The following is a 12190-nucleotide window of genomic DNA, read 5'->3' on the forward strand; positions in this document are numbered from 1 at the left end:
CTGCCTTCTCCAGGACCCCTCTTTCCTCATTCCCCTGCCCTCCTCGAGTCCTTCTCCTCCATCCCTTGGCTCATCCCCGCTCTCACCCGCAGGGGCGATGCCGGCGCTGGGGACGAGCCCGTGCTGACCCCGCGGTGCTGGCCCGGCACTGCCCACCCCCGCCGGCCTCGGGAGAGCACGGAGCGGCCGAGGATGCCTGCGGAGGGACCCGGGACTCCTCTCTGGACATAAGGGGTGGCCGAGGGAGAGACATGTGGGGACAGCGCCCTCCCAGCCGGCACAGATCTCCCTGCTCCGACACGAGCGGCGCTGACCATGGCCACAGCTTGGAGGCTCCTCACCTGGACCCTCACCCTCGGCCTGGCCGGGGGCACCTTCCCCGGCTTCCCCTTCCAGTCACAAGGTAGGGACAGGACGGGACGGGACGGGATGGGACGGGATGGGATGGGATGGGATGGGATGGGATGGGATGGGATGGGATGGTGTAGTGGTTTTTGTTGTGTCCAGAGTGACATCCCTGAGGAGATGCAGTGTCCAGCCCCACAACACCACCAGCTCCTCACACACCACCTCACCCTCGGCTCTGGACACGTTTTTCCTCCTGGAAGTGCCTTTCAGGTCAGGATCAGAGCCTCCAGCCCCGAGTCCCAGGTGCTTTGTAGCCACAGCGAGCACAAACCACCCTCTGAGTCACTCTTTTCCAAGCCCACGTGGACTGCAAAGAGGCAAAAAGGAAAACAAAACACTTCCGACAGCAAATTTTTCCAAGCCTGAAGTCATTTAAAAGTGCAAAAAGTCACCCTTGTTTGCCCAGCCCCATCACAGGGAGGTGCTGGGATGCAGGAAAAGCTGGAGCACAGGAAGTTAAAACCTTTATAATTAATTCTGGCAAGGCAGAGGTGCCAGAGGTGTTTATGGTTGGGAAAGGTGGGAGCTCAGCCCTAATCCCAGAGGGTGGAAGGGCTGTCCCACTCCTGGTGGCCAAGGAAACCACTCGGTCAGGCTCCCACACTGGAAAACAGAGGAAAAGGAAACTTTCCAGTGCTGCCCTGTGGTGAGAGTGCAGTTTGGAGCTGGCTGAGTTTCTGATGGCTGGGAAGGCTCTGAAGGTGGGGGCTGTGGAGCCAGGCAAAATTCAGCCACCCTGGAGCAGCCAGGCCCCTCCTGCTTGCTTAGGAAACAACAACAAGGAGGATGCAGAAAGCACAGGAAGACTTTTCCAGAGGGAACAGAGGGAAAACCTCCTCCCATGAGGGCTCAGAAGGCCCAAACCTCCAGGCACGAGGGGTTCAGGAGGACACGCAGTGAGGAGGAGCTGTCCTGGTCCAGCACATGGATATTTCCCATTTCAGCCCACGCCTCTGGGGCTGAAGGCTGTCAGACAGAGCCAGGCTGTTCCTTTGCTTCTTTTCTGCCTCTGTCAGGGTTGGGATTGAAAGCACTTGAGATGGTAATTCATGTCCAGACTCGGAGGTTTATTTGTTCTTATCCATGTCACAGTCTCACAAACCCTGGGTTCTACAGCACTTCACTCTAACAAACTGAAAACTGAGTCATATCTCTCTCCACAAGGCCTTTTAAGGATAAACTGTCCAATTAAGAAATGACACCTGAATCATAATGTGGAGTTTTTTATTCAATTACACAAAATATCACCCAAACCCATGGAGAAGAAGGGGAAGAAGGAGAAGAAGGTAAAGAAGAAGGTGAAGGTGAAGAAGAAGAAGGTGAAGAAGAAGGACCAGCTTTCCACCCTGTGACATTCCACACTTCTATTCAAACTCCACACCCACAATCCCAGTTCTGCCATTCCATTTTGGAAGCTTCTCCATGGCCTCAGGTCAATGCAGTGTTCTCCTGGGGGTCAGTGCCTGGCAGCACAGCAAGTCTGAAATCCTCAGTGACCAGGGCTCCAACACCAGATCTCTGCTCAGATCCAACCTGGCAGTCCCTGGGAGATTTTCCTTTGAAAAGGAGGAGTTTCTGCCGAGGTTGCAGGGTGCCAGTTTGTTTGGCAGCCTGCAGAGCTGTGTTGCTGTGCCAGCACAGGTGGAGGGGCTGGGGACAGTGCCCTTGTCACAGCACAGCCACAACCACACAGGCTTAGCTCAAGGGCCCCAAGAGGAGCTGCTAAGCCAGGCTGAGGTGATAAAAACCTATGCAGGGAGCTGGGAAGGCAGGATGGGGTCACAGAGAGAGACCTGGCACAGACAGAGACGTGGCTGGGAATTGGGATGTCTGACTTCTCCTGCTCATTTTCAGCACCACTGGAGGAAGTCTGGTTGCTCTGTCTCTTATTTTGATGTCAAGATTGGCATTTCAAGGACTCCGTGCCCCTGTAGCCCCTGCAGCTCTGACTGGGGTGGTGCTGTTGTTTTGTGTTCTCAGAGCCAGCAGCTCCCTGTGGCAGCTGCAGATGTCCTGAGGAACCCCCAGGGAGAAAATTAAATAAGATTTTCCCCTGAGCCATTGTCACTCCAAGGCTCCTTCTGCCTCCTTTTGAAGAGACCTCATTGCTGGGTCTGTTCCTGGAAGGATCCAGGTTAAAATAACCCTCCAAAGCTCAGAGCTGGACTCTGCAAGAATTCCCTCTGCCCAGTGGAGATTAAAGTATTTGGGATACTCCAGGTCCAGAGCCACAATCAGGGTGTCCTGAAGGGCCCTTTGGCCTCCATCACCTGCAGAGGAAAGAGTTGCATTCCAAAAACTGCTATGCCAAGGCTCTGTAGGCTGCAGTGTTTGGGGAATTTCCCAAGGATCCTGCAGGCTGGGCAGAGCCTTGAGATTCCAATTTTTGGAATGCCATGGCAGGACCCTGACCCTCCACCTGCACTGCGCTCGGGCTGGCGTTGCTGAGTGTCCAGCTCCCTTTGCAGGCTGCCATTCCCATGCGTGTCCTTCTGTTGGTGTTACCAATATTGAGGACAGGACGTGCCCTGGCTTGTCTGGCCCTGCTGCTGAACCAAATAGTGGCCACTGTGGTGCTTCACCCCAGAGACATCTTTGGCTAGCTGGATGTTGCAGCTGGGCACGTGGAGACAAGTCCAGACATGCCAGAGCTGCAGTGGCAGCGGGATGGAGCTTCCTCTCCTAGAGGGTCTGCTCCCTCAGGATTCCCTCTGCCAGAGAAGCCTTTAAGGCTATGGTGAAGGAAAGGAGTAGGTTCCGATGGAGGGTTTTAATCCAGAGCTTTTATTCTGGCCCACAGGCCTCTGAACTCCAACAGAACTCCCTGGACCCGCGTGGTTGTCTGTCCTTTTATCCAGGGGAGGGGAGGAGGGAAGGCATAGGGAGCCACCAACCAGGTTCGGGAGAGGAGGTCTCAAGGGACAAAGGACACCTGGATGGCTCAATGCCCCCCGAGGGCGGAGGGCATCTTTGGAATCTGCCCAATCACTCAACTCACTGCTGGAATGCCAGGAGTGACAGGCAGTGCTGGCAGGGGTCAGGGTGGGGAAAGGAGGAGTGACTGACACACCTGGGAGGGAATCTTCAGGGGAGAAACCCGGGGTTCTTGGGTAAACCATGAAATCACACTGCAACACCCTTCCCTCCCCAGAGGAATTCCTCTCCAGCTTGGATCACTATGAGATCGCCTTCCCCATCCAAGTGGACCAGAACGGAGATTTCCTCACCTTCGACATGCGCCGGCAGCTGAAGCCGCGGCCGCGGCGCTCGCTGCCCTACGAGCCCTCGGAGCAGCACGTCTTCTACAAAGTCTCTGCGCACCGCACGCAGTTCCTGCTCAACCTGACCCTGCACTCCAACCTGCTGGCCGAGCACTTCACCGTGGAGTACTGGAAGCGGGATGGCATGGACTGGCAGCACGACTTCCACGAGGACTGCCACTACGCCGGGCACCTGCAGGACCAGCACCTCAGCTCCAAGGTGGCCATCAGCAACTGCAACGGGCTGGTGAGTCTGCTTGGGCCAGCCAGGGCCAGCGCCAACAGCCTGGAGCCTCCAGCAGGTGGATCCATGCCGTGGGAAAAGCTTGGGGTTGCTGGCAAGCTTGATATTTAATATATTAAAAAAAACCCTATATATTTCTAATATATTAAAATTTTTAATATATTAAATAATAATATATGATTAATATCTTAATTAAATAATATATTAATATTAAAATAATATATTTAAAAGATAATCTATTAAATTTTTAATATATTAAAATATAAATAAATATATATATAAATATACATTAAAATATACATAAAAATATAAACTATTCATATACAGAAATATATATACAAAATATACACATATATATGTATATACATATATGTATGTACATATATATGTACGTACATATATATGTACATATACATATACAAAAATATACATATATATAATATATATTATATTATATTATATATGTTAAATATTATACACATAAAATACATAGAATATTCTATATGTATAAAATATTATACATATAAAATATGTATTATGTTTTATCGTTATAAAATATTATAGATTATATAATATTAATCTCTTGGTATATAAATATAGTATTTTATACAAATTATATATCAGTACAGTATATTATATAAAATATATTTTATACCAAGAAAATACATATAATAATTTATATTATAGATATTTTTATATCTATATATAGTTATATTATATATTTTTATACCTATATATATATAGAGAGAGAGATAATATATTTAATATATTTTATATTTAATATTCCACACTGGCCTCACGATTGGCGGAGGTGCAGACATCACTCAGACATCCATGGGTATTCTTGATCTGTGTCACTTCCAGTCCAGTTTCTGGGCATTTTCCCATTGATTTTGGTTGGAATGGGATAATCCTGGCTCTCACCAAGTTCTTCCAACAGCAACAGCAAAGAATGTTTTGCTTGTGCTGGTGAGGAAGAGGTGAAGGAGGGCAAGGATTTCACAGAGCCACAAGTGCATCCAGATCCTTCCAGCTGCAGGCACACTCCTGGGGATCCCAGTTGCTTCTGTCCATGTTTCAGCAGATAAAAATGCTGCTTCTGAGGGAAAAAAAAAAAAAAAAAAACCAACGAAATAATCAGGTTTTCTATATGAAAAATGGAACATCAAGAAGGGGGCAAGGTGGCATTTCCTCAAAACCAGCAAGGCCGCAGGAAGGAGGGTGGGAATGGTTGATTTTCCAAGTCCTGACTGCTCAAATTGAACATCCCAGTCCTAAATATCAGCAAGGAATCTTAGTGGTGGACATCAGTGTAAGAACAGCTGAGCTCTGGACTAGAGTGCTTGGAGAGAGCAAGATCTTTAGGAACAGGCCAGACAAAAGCCTCTCAAAAACCCTTCAGGTATGATTCATTAGCTCTCCCAGCCCTGGGAATAGACTGAGGACTTCCATCCCTATTTTTCTGTGATTTTCTGATATTTCTGGCTCGCACAGCGCATTTCCTGAGCTGCCAGATGGAGGGATGGAGCAAACACCCCGTGAGTGAATCCCAAGGCTGATGGCTCCCTTGGAGGGGTAGAAAAAGCCTCTCTAGGCCAGGTTCATATTTCTGCTCCGGCCCCACCTCCTTGCAGCATCCTGGCAGTGTGGAAGAGCTTCCAAATGGGAATGAATTCCCATTTGATTTATTGCTGGGTGACCCTGCCAGAACAGTGCTGTGGGTTATTAACAGAAATGAGAATCTGACTCATTATATCACAGAGTCTAAAGTTTCCAGCTCACAGCCAGCAACCCGAGCTGCACAAACTCCGGAGCTGCACAAACTCCTGCTTCCCGAGCCCTTTGTCTGGACATGGGAACTCTGCTCCAGTCCCAGGGAGTTTTGTGCTGCTCACAAAGGGTGAGCTGAGTGCTGCTGGCTCCGGAGGAACCTGGCATCCCCCTGCCTTCCAACTGCTCAGGGCAGCAAGGCCGGGGCAAGCACTGGCCCAGCAGCACTTGGGAGAATTCCATCCCCAGGCCGTGTTTAGTTCTGGAGAGGCACCAAGGGCTGTCTGGAGGAGAATGCAGCCAGGCACAGAGAGGGACAGAGGGTCATCCAACATGCTCTCCTCTGCCTGAACTCTGTCCTTCTGCCCTCCAGAGTTATGGACACGGCAAGGATGGGGGAGGAGGGCTTTGGGGTCACTGAGGACAGTGGGGTTGGGGATTTGGGTAAGAGGAGTCTGGAATGTTTTTAACTGGATTTGGGTAAGAGGAGTCTGGAATGTTTTTAGCTGGGGCTGGACTTGCCATGGGAGATGTTTTTCAGTGCTCTGGGTAACCAGGAACCGCTGATCCACTCGTGCCATCCCGCATCCCCAGCAGGCTCCGCTCCAGGAGGGCATCACCCATCCTGGAGGGGACAGAAGAGGGCCCCAGGTGCAGGTTCCTGCTGAGGGGGCACTGCACTGCCTCACCCTTGCACAGGTGCTGCTGCACGGGCACTTGGGTGCTGTGGTGGTGACTGGGCACAAACTGGGACCTGAGCTGGTTACGGGGTGAGCTGAGCACGAGGAGGAGGGAAAGGGATGACTGTGAACGCAGCAACGAGCTCCAGGCCGTCCTCCTGCTCTGCAGCTCCCACATCCCTCAGGAATTCCCATGCCTGCAAGGTTTGGTGTTGAACCACTTTGGTTTTGAACATCCCCAGCACAGCTCTCACCTTACAGCACGTCAGCTTTGGATGCCAACACCTGGACACACTCCCAGTGACTCCTCTTCCCAACACCTGGACGTGCTTCCATTGACTCCTCTTCCCAACACCTGGACGTGCTTCCATTGACTCCTCCTCCCAACACCTGAACACTCTCCCAGTGACTCCTCCTCCCAACAACTGGACATTCTGGACATGCTTCCAGTGACTCCTCCTCCCAACACCTGGACACTCTCCCAGTGACTCCTCTTCCCAGCCACAGGCACTGTCAACCTGGCCCAAGGACTCACCCCACCCATCTCCCACACCCTGCTGGGCTTCAGGCTCAGCCTGGGGAGAGTCACCCAGTCCCCGGAGTCACAGAATCACAGAACATCCTGAGCTGGAAAGGACCCATAAGGTTCTCAAAGTCCATCCTGGTCCTGCACAGGACAGCCCCAGTCCCGCCACGTGGCCTTTGTTGGAAGCAAAGGGTGACATGGTCCATTTTCACAAATATTCCACATTTTCAGCTGCCAGAAGGGCCAAGTAGCTGGAAGCCTCCAGGGAGCAGCCCACGCAGCTTTGCCCCAGTCTGGCCAGGAGCTGGAATCCCTGTGCTTCATCCCTTGGGCTGCAAGAGATCCCAAGGATCCATCATGTCCCACCACCAAAAAACCACAGCCAGGAGAAAACCATGAGCAGAGAAGGGCCATTATTTCCCTCTTGTGTCAGAGGAACAGCTGAAAGGCCAAGTCTTCATCGGAGAATCCCAGAATGGTTTGGGTTGGGATGGACCTTAAAATTCATCTCATTCCACCCCATGCCATGGGCAGGGACACCTTCCACTGTCCCAGGGTGCTCCAAGCTCTGTCCAACCCGGCCTTGGGCACTTCCAGGGATCCAGGGGCAGCTTTCCTGGGGACCCCCTGAGCCCAGCATGAACAGGAGTGCCTGGAGGGACTCAGGCACCACATTCCTTGATGTGGACACCACGTTCCTTGGAGAAACTCAGTGCCAGGAATGGGGATGGAGCTCGTGTTGGCCTCCCAGGAACGTTTGGTATTGCTCAGACCTTTCAGGTAGAGGGAAAGTTGCTGTGAGGGTGGGGAGGAGGGACTCTGCAAGTACCTGGTGGGTTTGGTGATCACCCCACAGGGATCTGCTCCTCCTGGCTGTCACTGCCTCACAGGACAGATGAGGAGGCATCTCCTCTCACAGATGGGGAGGATGGACCCAGGTGGGGAGGATGGACCCAGATGAGGAGGATGGACCCAGGTGGGGAGGAATGACCCAGATGGGATGGATGGACCCAGATGGGATGGATGGACCCAGGTGGCCCTGCTGTCACACAGCTCTGGCCCCAGGCCGTGGCTGTGCCTTTGCCAAGTGTGGTATGAGCTGACAGAGCAAACCCTCCTGCTCTGCAGCTGACCTGTGTGAATCACACACAGGATATGCAGTCCAGCTCCCCCACAAACCACAGAGCTCCCTCAGGACCTCTCACCACCCCTTTACCAGCCCTGTGTCACGTCCAGCCCCTCAGAGCTCAGCCCTTGGGGTCAGCAATGGGACAATTTTCAGGCTCCTGTGACATCCAAGCCTCACTGCTGGAAGGTGCCAGGCAGGCGTGGAGCCTCTGCAGAGGCTGGAGTGAGAACACTCCTTTTGCAGCGGGATTTGGGGCAGGACTCGCTCTGCCCCCGGGCCGGGGGTGACCTCCTTCCCCACATCCCACAAAGCCTTTCCAGCTGGCTCTGCCGGCGCTGGGCTCCCCGCCGGAGCCTGGCCACGGGAACCTCACAGTACCTCGCTTGTGTTTGAAAAGGTGGAGCCGAGCCAAGAGCAGCAGAGCCCGGGGCAGGAGGAAATCCCCCGGCACTCGGGGACTGCTCACACAGTGCCCCGATTGAGCTCCGCGCCGGGGAGGGGACAGGGACAGCCCGGCAGGGAGCGACAGTCCCCGCGGAGAGGCTCTCCCCACCCACACCGGCACAGAAGCTGTTCCAGGCGGTACTTCCATGGAGGAGCCTCGGGGTGTTCCACAGGGGCAGAATTCCCTGCTCCCCAGCCTTGCTCCTCTCCCTGGGGCACAGAGGGAGCTGGAAAAGCGCTGTCACATCCAAGGGACACCGCTGGTGGCAGGGCAGGGCTGTGTCCACACCCAGAGCTGTGTTGGACTTTGGGGATCACGTTTGAGCCATGTCAGGCATATTTCTGTGCCTCAGTTGCTTGCTGGTGGAGTTCAGCTGATGGGACACCACGTTCCTTGGAGAAACTCAGTGCCAGGAATTGGGATGGAGCTGGTGTTGGGCTCCCAGGAACTTTTGGTGTTGCTCAGACCTTTCAGGTAGAGGGAATGTTGCTGTGAGGGTGAGGAGGAGGGACCCTGCAGGTTCCTGGTGGGTTTGGTGATCACCCCACGGGGATCTGTTCCTCCTGGCTGTCACTGCCTCACAGTGACAGCAAAGCCTGGGCTCACAGCTGAGACTGAATCAGCCAAAGAATAAAAAACTAAACCAAATCAGGGAGCAAACCCGAGATGATCTCACTGAAGTGGCCAGTTTGAGGTGTACAAGGGGCTGGGCTGCCCCATCCAGGCTCCAGAGAAGGGGTTTGGCTCTGCTGGTGGCCTCTGCTTAATCAGCCTTCAGATTTTAAACATTTGGGGTGTTTCCCAAAGCCTCTGGCCTCTCTGCAGCTCCGAGCTCTCAGCTGCTGGGGATAGTCCTGAGCTGCTTGGGAAGGTTTTTTGGGGAGGCCAAGTTCAGAGCTGAGTGCTGCTGTGTTTGAACAGGTTTTTGGGATCCCACAGGGATCCCACTGAGACCGAGTGGGTGGAATAGGAAACAACTCATTCATAACTCAGCAAGGCAAGGCTGTGATTTCCAGAGGACTTTAGTGAACACAGATGTCCCAAGGCATCCACCACCATCTGGCTGGGTTTCCTCTGCTCTGTGGCTTCCTGTAGTTCAGTGTTTGTGCAGGATTCCTTTGCAGCTTTTGTCAGTCCCCAGAAATTCGGGGTTAATCAGCAAAAACCTCACTGTGAGAAGCCACCAGGTTCTCTGTGCACCTCTGTTATTGCCTCCCCTTGGTGTAGTTGAGACAGAGACAACACAAAGCAGCACACTCCATTTTCAGAAGGCTTCAAACCTGTTTTTATTACAGCATGCATGCTTTTTGTCCGTTCTTACAAAACTAGTAATTTTACACTTTACTCATTGGTGATGAGACAAACAAATTGTTTATTGGTACAGACAGCTGCAGGTTTCTCTGTTTATCCTCTTTCTTTCTTGGTTTCTATGTCAACAACCTTGGTAGAAAATTCTGTCAGGGATAAACCTGGATCCTCTTCTCAAACCTCTCTCTGGCTCACAGAAGTGGCTGTAAAACCTCTTGCACACCCTCTGTTCCCTCCTGCAGCACGGGGTGATCGTGGCGGATGAGGAGGAATATTTCATCGAGCCCCTGAGCCCTGGAGCCAACGTCAGCATGGGGGGAGAGGGCAAGGGCAGCCCCCACGTGGTGTACAAGCGCTCGTCCCTGCAGTACCCTCACATGGATGCAGCCTGTGGAGTGCTGGGTAGGTGCTCCCACCACCTCCTCCTCAAATCCCACTGGGAAAATCCTGGCAGAACAGGCCCACTCTGCTCCACGTGGCAAAGAACCAAATTTATCTCCTGAATTTGAGATTTTCCTGTGTTTGCTTTCACCCATTTCTGGTGGCTTGGGCTTTGGGAAGCTCCCATCCTCTCCTCCTCACAGCAGGGCTTGAAACTTTGTAAATAGAGCATGGAATAGAAGAGGAAAAAAACACCTCTTGTTTTTCTTCAGAAGAATCCTTCCAGATTTGGCCAATTTGCAGAGGATTGGGAAATCGCAGCTCACGTGTGCTCAGCACAGCCTTGGCTTTGGGGTTTGGTCGTGTCCATGTTGGGATAACTCTGCTGCTGATGGGGACCAGGTGGAAAAGGCCCTTGGAGGGGGGGATGTGGGGCCTGGCCCATCACAGGGGGCTCTGGGGATGTTTAGGGTGAATGGTGACAGCACATCAGCCCCAGTTCTGCACCTACAGGGCTTTGACCTGCAAGAGGACCCACAAACATCTGCCCTGGCCTCTCCCCATGGGACCTCCTGGTCCTTGCCCTTCCCACCAGTCTGTCCCAGAGTCTGGCTGGAATCCCTGGCCCTTGTGAACAGGCAGAGTTTCAGCATCGACCCAAAATGTTGCAGGCCCAGAGGATGCCTCTCCCCAGTTCAGAGAGGCTCTGTAGGGCTGAGGGGAGATGCCATCCCTGCACAAGGGCTTTTTGTGGATCCATTTGTGGGAACAGAGCAGAGCTGGCCCTGACTGCTCCTGCTTGGGTGCCACTTCAGGGTGTCCATCCACTGCCCCAGCAGTGACACTTGGCCAGATGAGGGTTCACTGCTGGAAGGCACTGTCACCTTCTCTGAGCGTCCCCAGAGCCACCAGCACCTCTGGAGCCACCCTGTGCTTCCCTGCCCATCCCAGCTCCCAAAGCCACACTGGATGCAGACTCCCCTCCTGCTGACTCTTTGCCACATTCCCCAGCTTCCAGAAATAATTTAGCCCTCTCCTAATTGTTTCTTGGAAAGCAGAGATGTGCAGGGGGAGCCAAAGTTTAGAGCAACCACAGCACAACGGCTCCAGCAAGGCCACCCTTGTCCTGCCCTGCCCGGCACTCCTGGGCCCTGAACACCCCCAGGAGCTCCCCTGGATCCCTGCAGGAGCTGCAGTCGGGAGGTTTTGGGGCTGCCTGAGGTCTGCCCATGTTCCCAGCCTCACTGGGTGTGATGAAGCTCAGAGCAGGGGAAAGGATCCAGCTGGATCTGCTGGCAGGGCTGGAGTGTCCCAGTCACCTCCCCTGACCTCTCCCAGTCTCCAGGAGGGGAATTTGGAGCTGATGGCTCTGCTGGGGACATCCCCAGGCTCAGCTCAGCAGCACTTGAAGCAAAGTCCCACAAAGCTGCTGCTGCTGCTGCAGAGACTGCAGCCCTTTCCGTGGTGGAAAAGCCAAGTCCTAAATGCAGGTCCTGGCAGGGAAAGGACAGAGGAAAGGGTCTGCAAGGGCTCCGTTTTCAGGTTATGGCTGTGCAGTCTCTAAGCCCACCCTGGGGCAGAGGTGAGGGCAGGGCTGTGCAGCCCGGAGGGGTTTGGGGCTGAGTGGGTTGGGCACAGATCTGCTGGGCAGGAGGGGACAGGAGGGGACAGGAGGGCAGGGGAGAGGCCAGCAGGGCTGGCAGGGGACTGGGGACAGCCCTGGACTGCCTTTGGGACATTTCTGGGTCCACCCGTGGTGCACAAATCATGGGATCACAGAATCACAGAATGAACGAGGTTGGAGAAGATCTTTAGGATCATCCAGTCCAACCTGTGACCTGTCACCTCCTCACCAGCTAAACCCTGGCACTGAGTGCCCCCTCCAGGCTTTTTTAAACCCCTCCAGGGTCGGTGACTCCACCACCTCCCTGGGCCGATGATTCCATTGCCCAATGAGTCTCTCAGTGAAGAATTCTTTTCTGACACCCTGCCTAAACTTCCCCTGGTGCAGCTTAGGAGCTCCTCCATGCCCTCAAACC

The 12190-nt window shown here is 53.3% G+C and overlaps 1 protein-coding gene across 1 annotated transcript in view; it reads left to right on the plus strand.

Annotated features, from left to right (window-relative positions):
- The window catches only part of ADAMTS10 (ADAM metallopeptidase with thrombospondin type 1 motif 10), a 70029-nt gene that overhangs the window by 14934 nt on the left and 42905 nt on the right, over positions 1-12190 (plus strand). The window contains exons 2-4 of the mRNA XM_053965872.1: positions 93-403; positions 3560-3915; positions 10013-10172. Coding sequence (XP_053821847.1) covers positions 316-403; positions 3560-3915; positions 10013-10172 — 604 coding nt within the window. The 5' untranslated portion in view covers positions 93-315. The remainder of the gene's footprint in view (positions 1-92; positions 404-3559; positions 3916-10012; positions 10173-12190) is intronic.

Source organism: Vidua chalybeata, chromosome 27 (assembly GCF_026979565.1).
Source record: "Vidua chalybeata isolate OUT-0048 chromosome 27, bVidCha1 merged haplotype, whole genome shotgun sequence".
Classification (NCBI taxonomy): domain Eukaryota; kingdom Metazoa; phylum Chordata; class Aves; order Passeriformes; family Viduidae; genus Vidua; species Vidua chalybeata.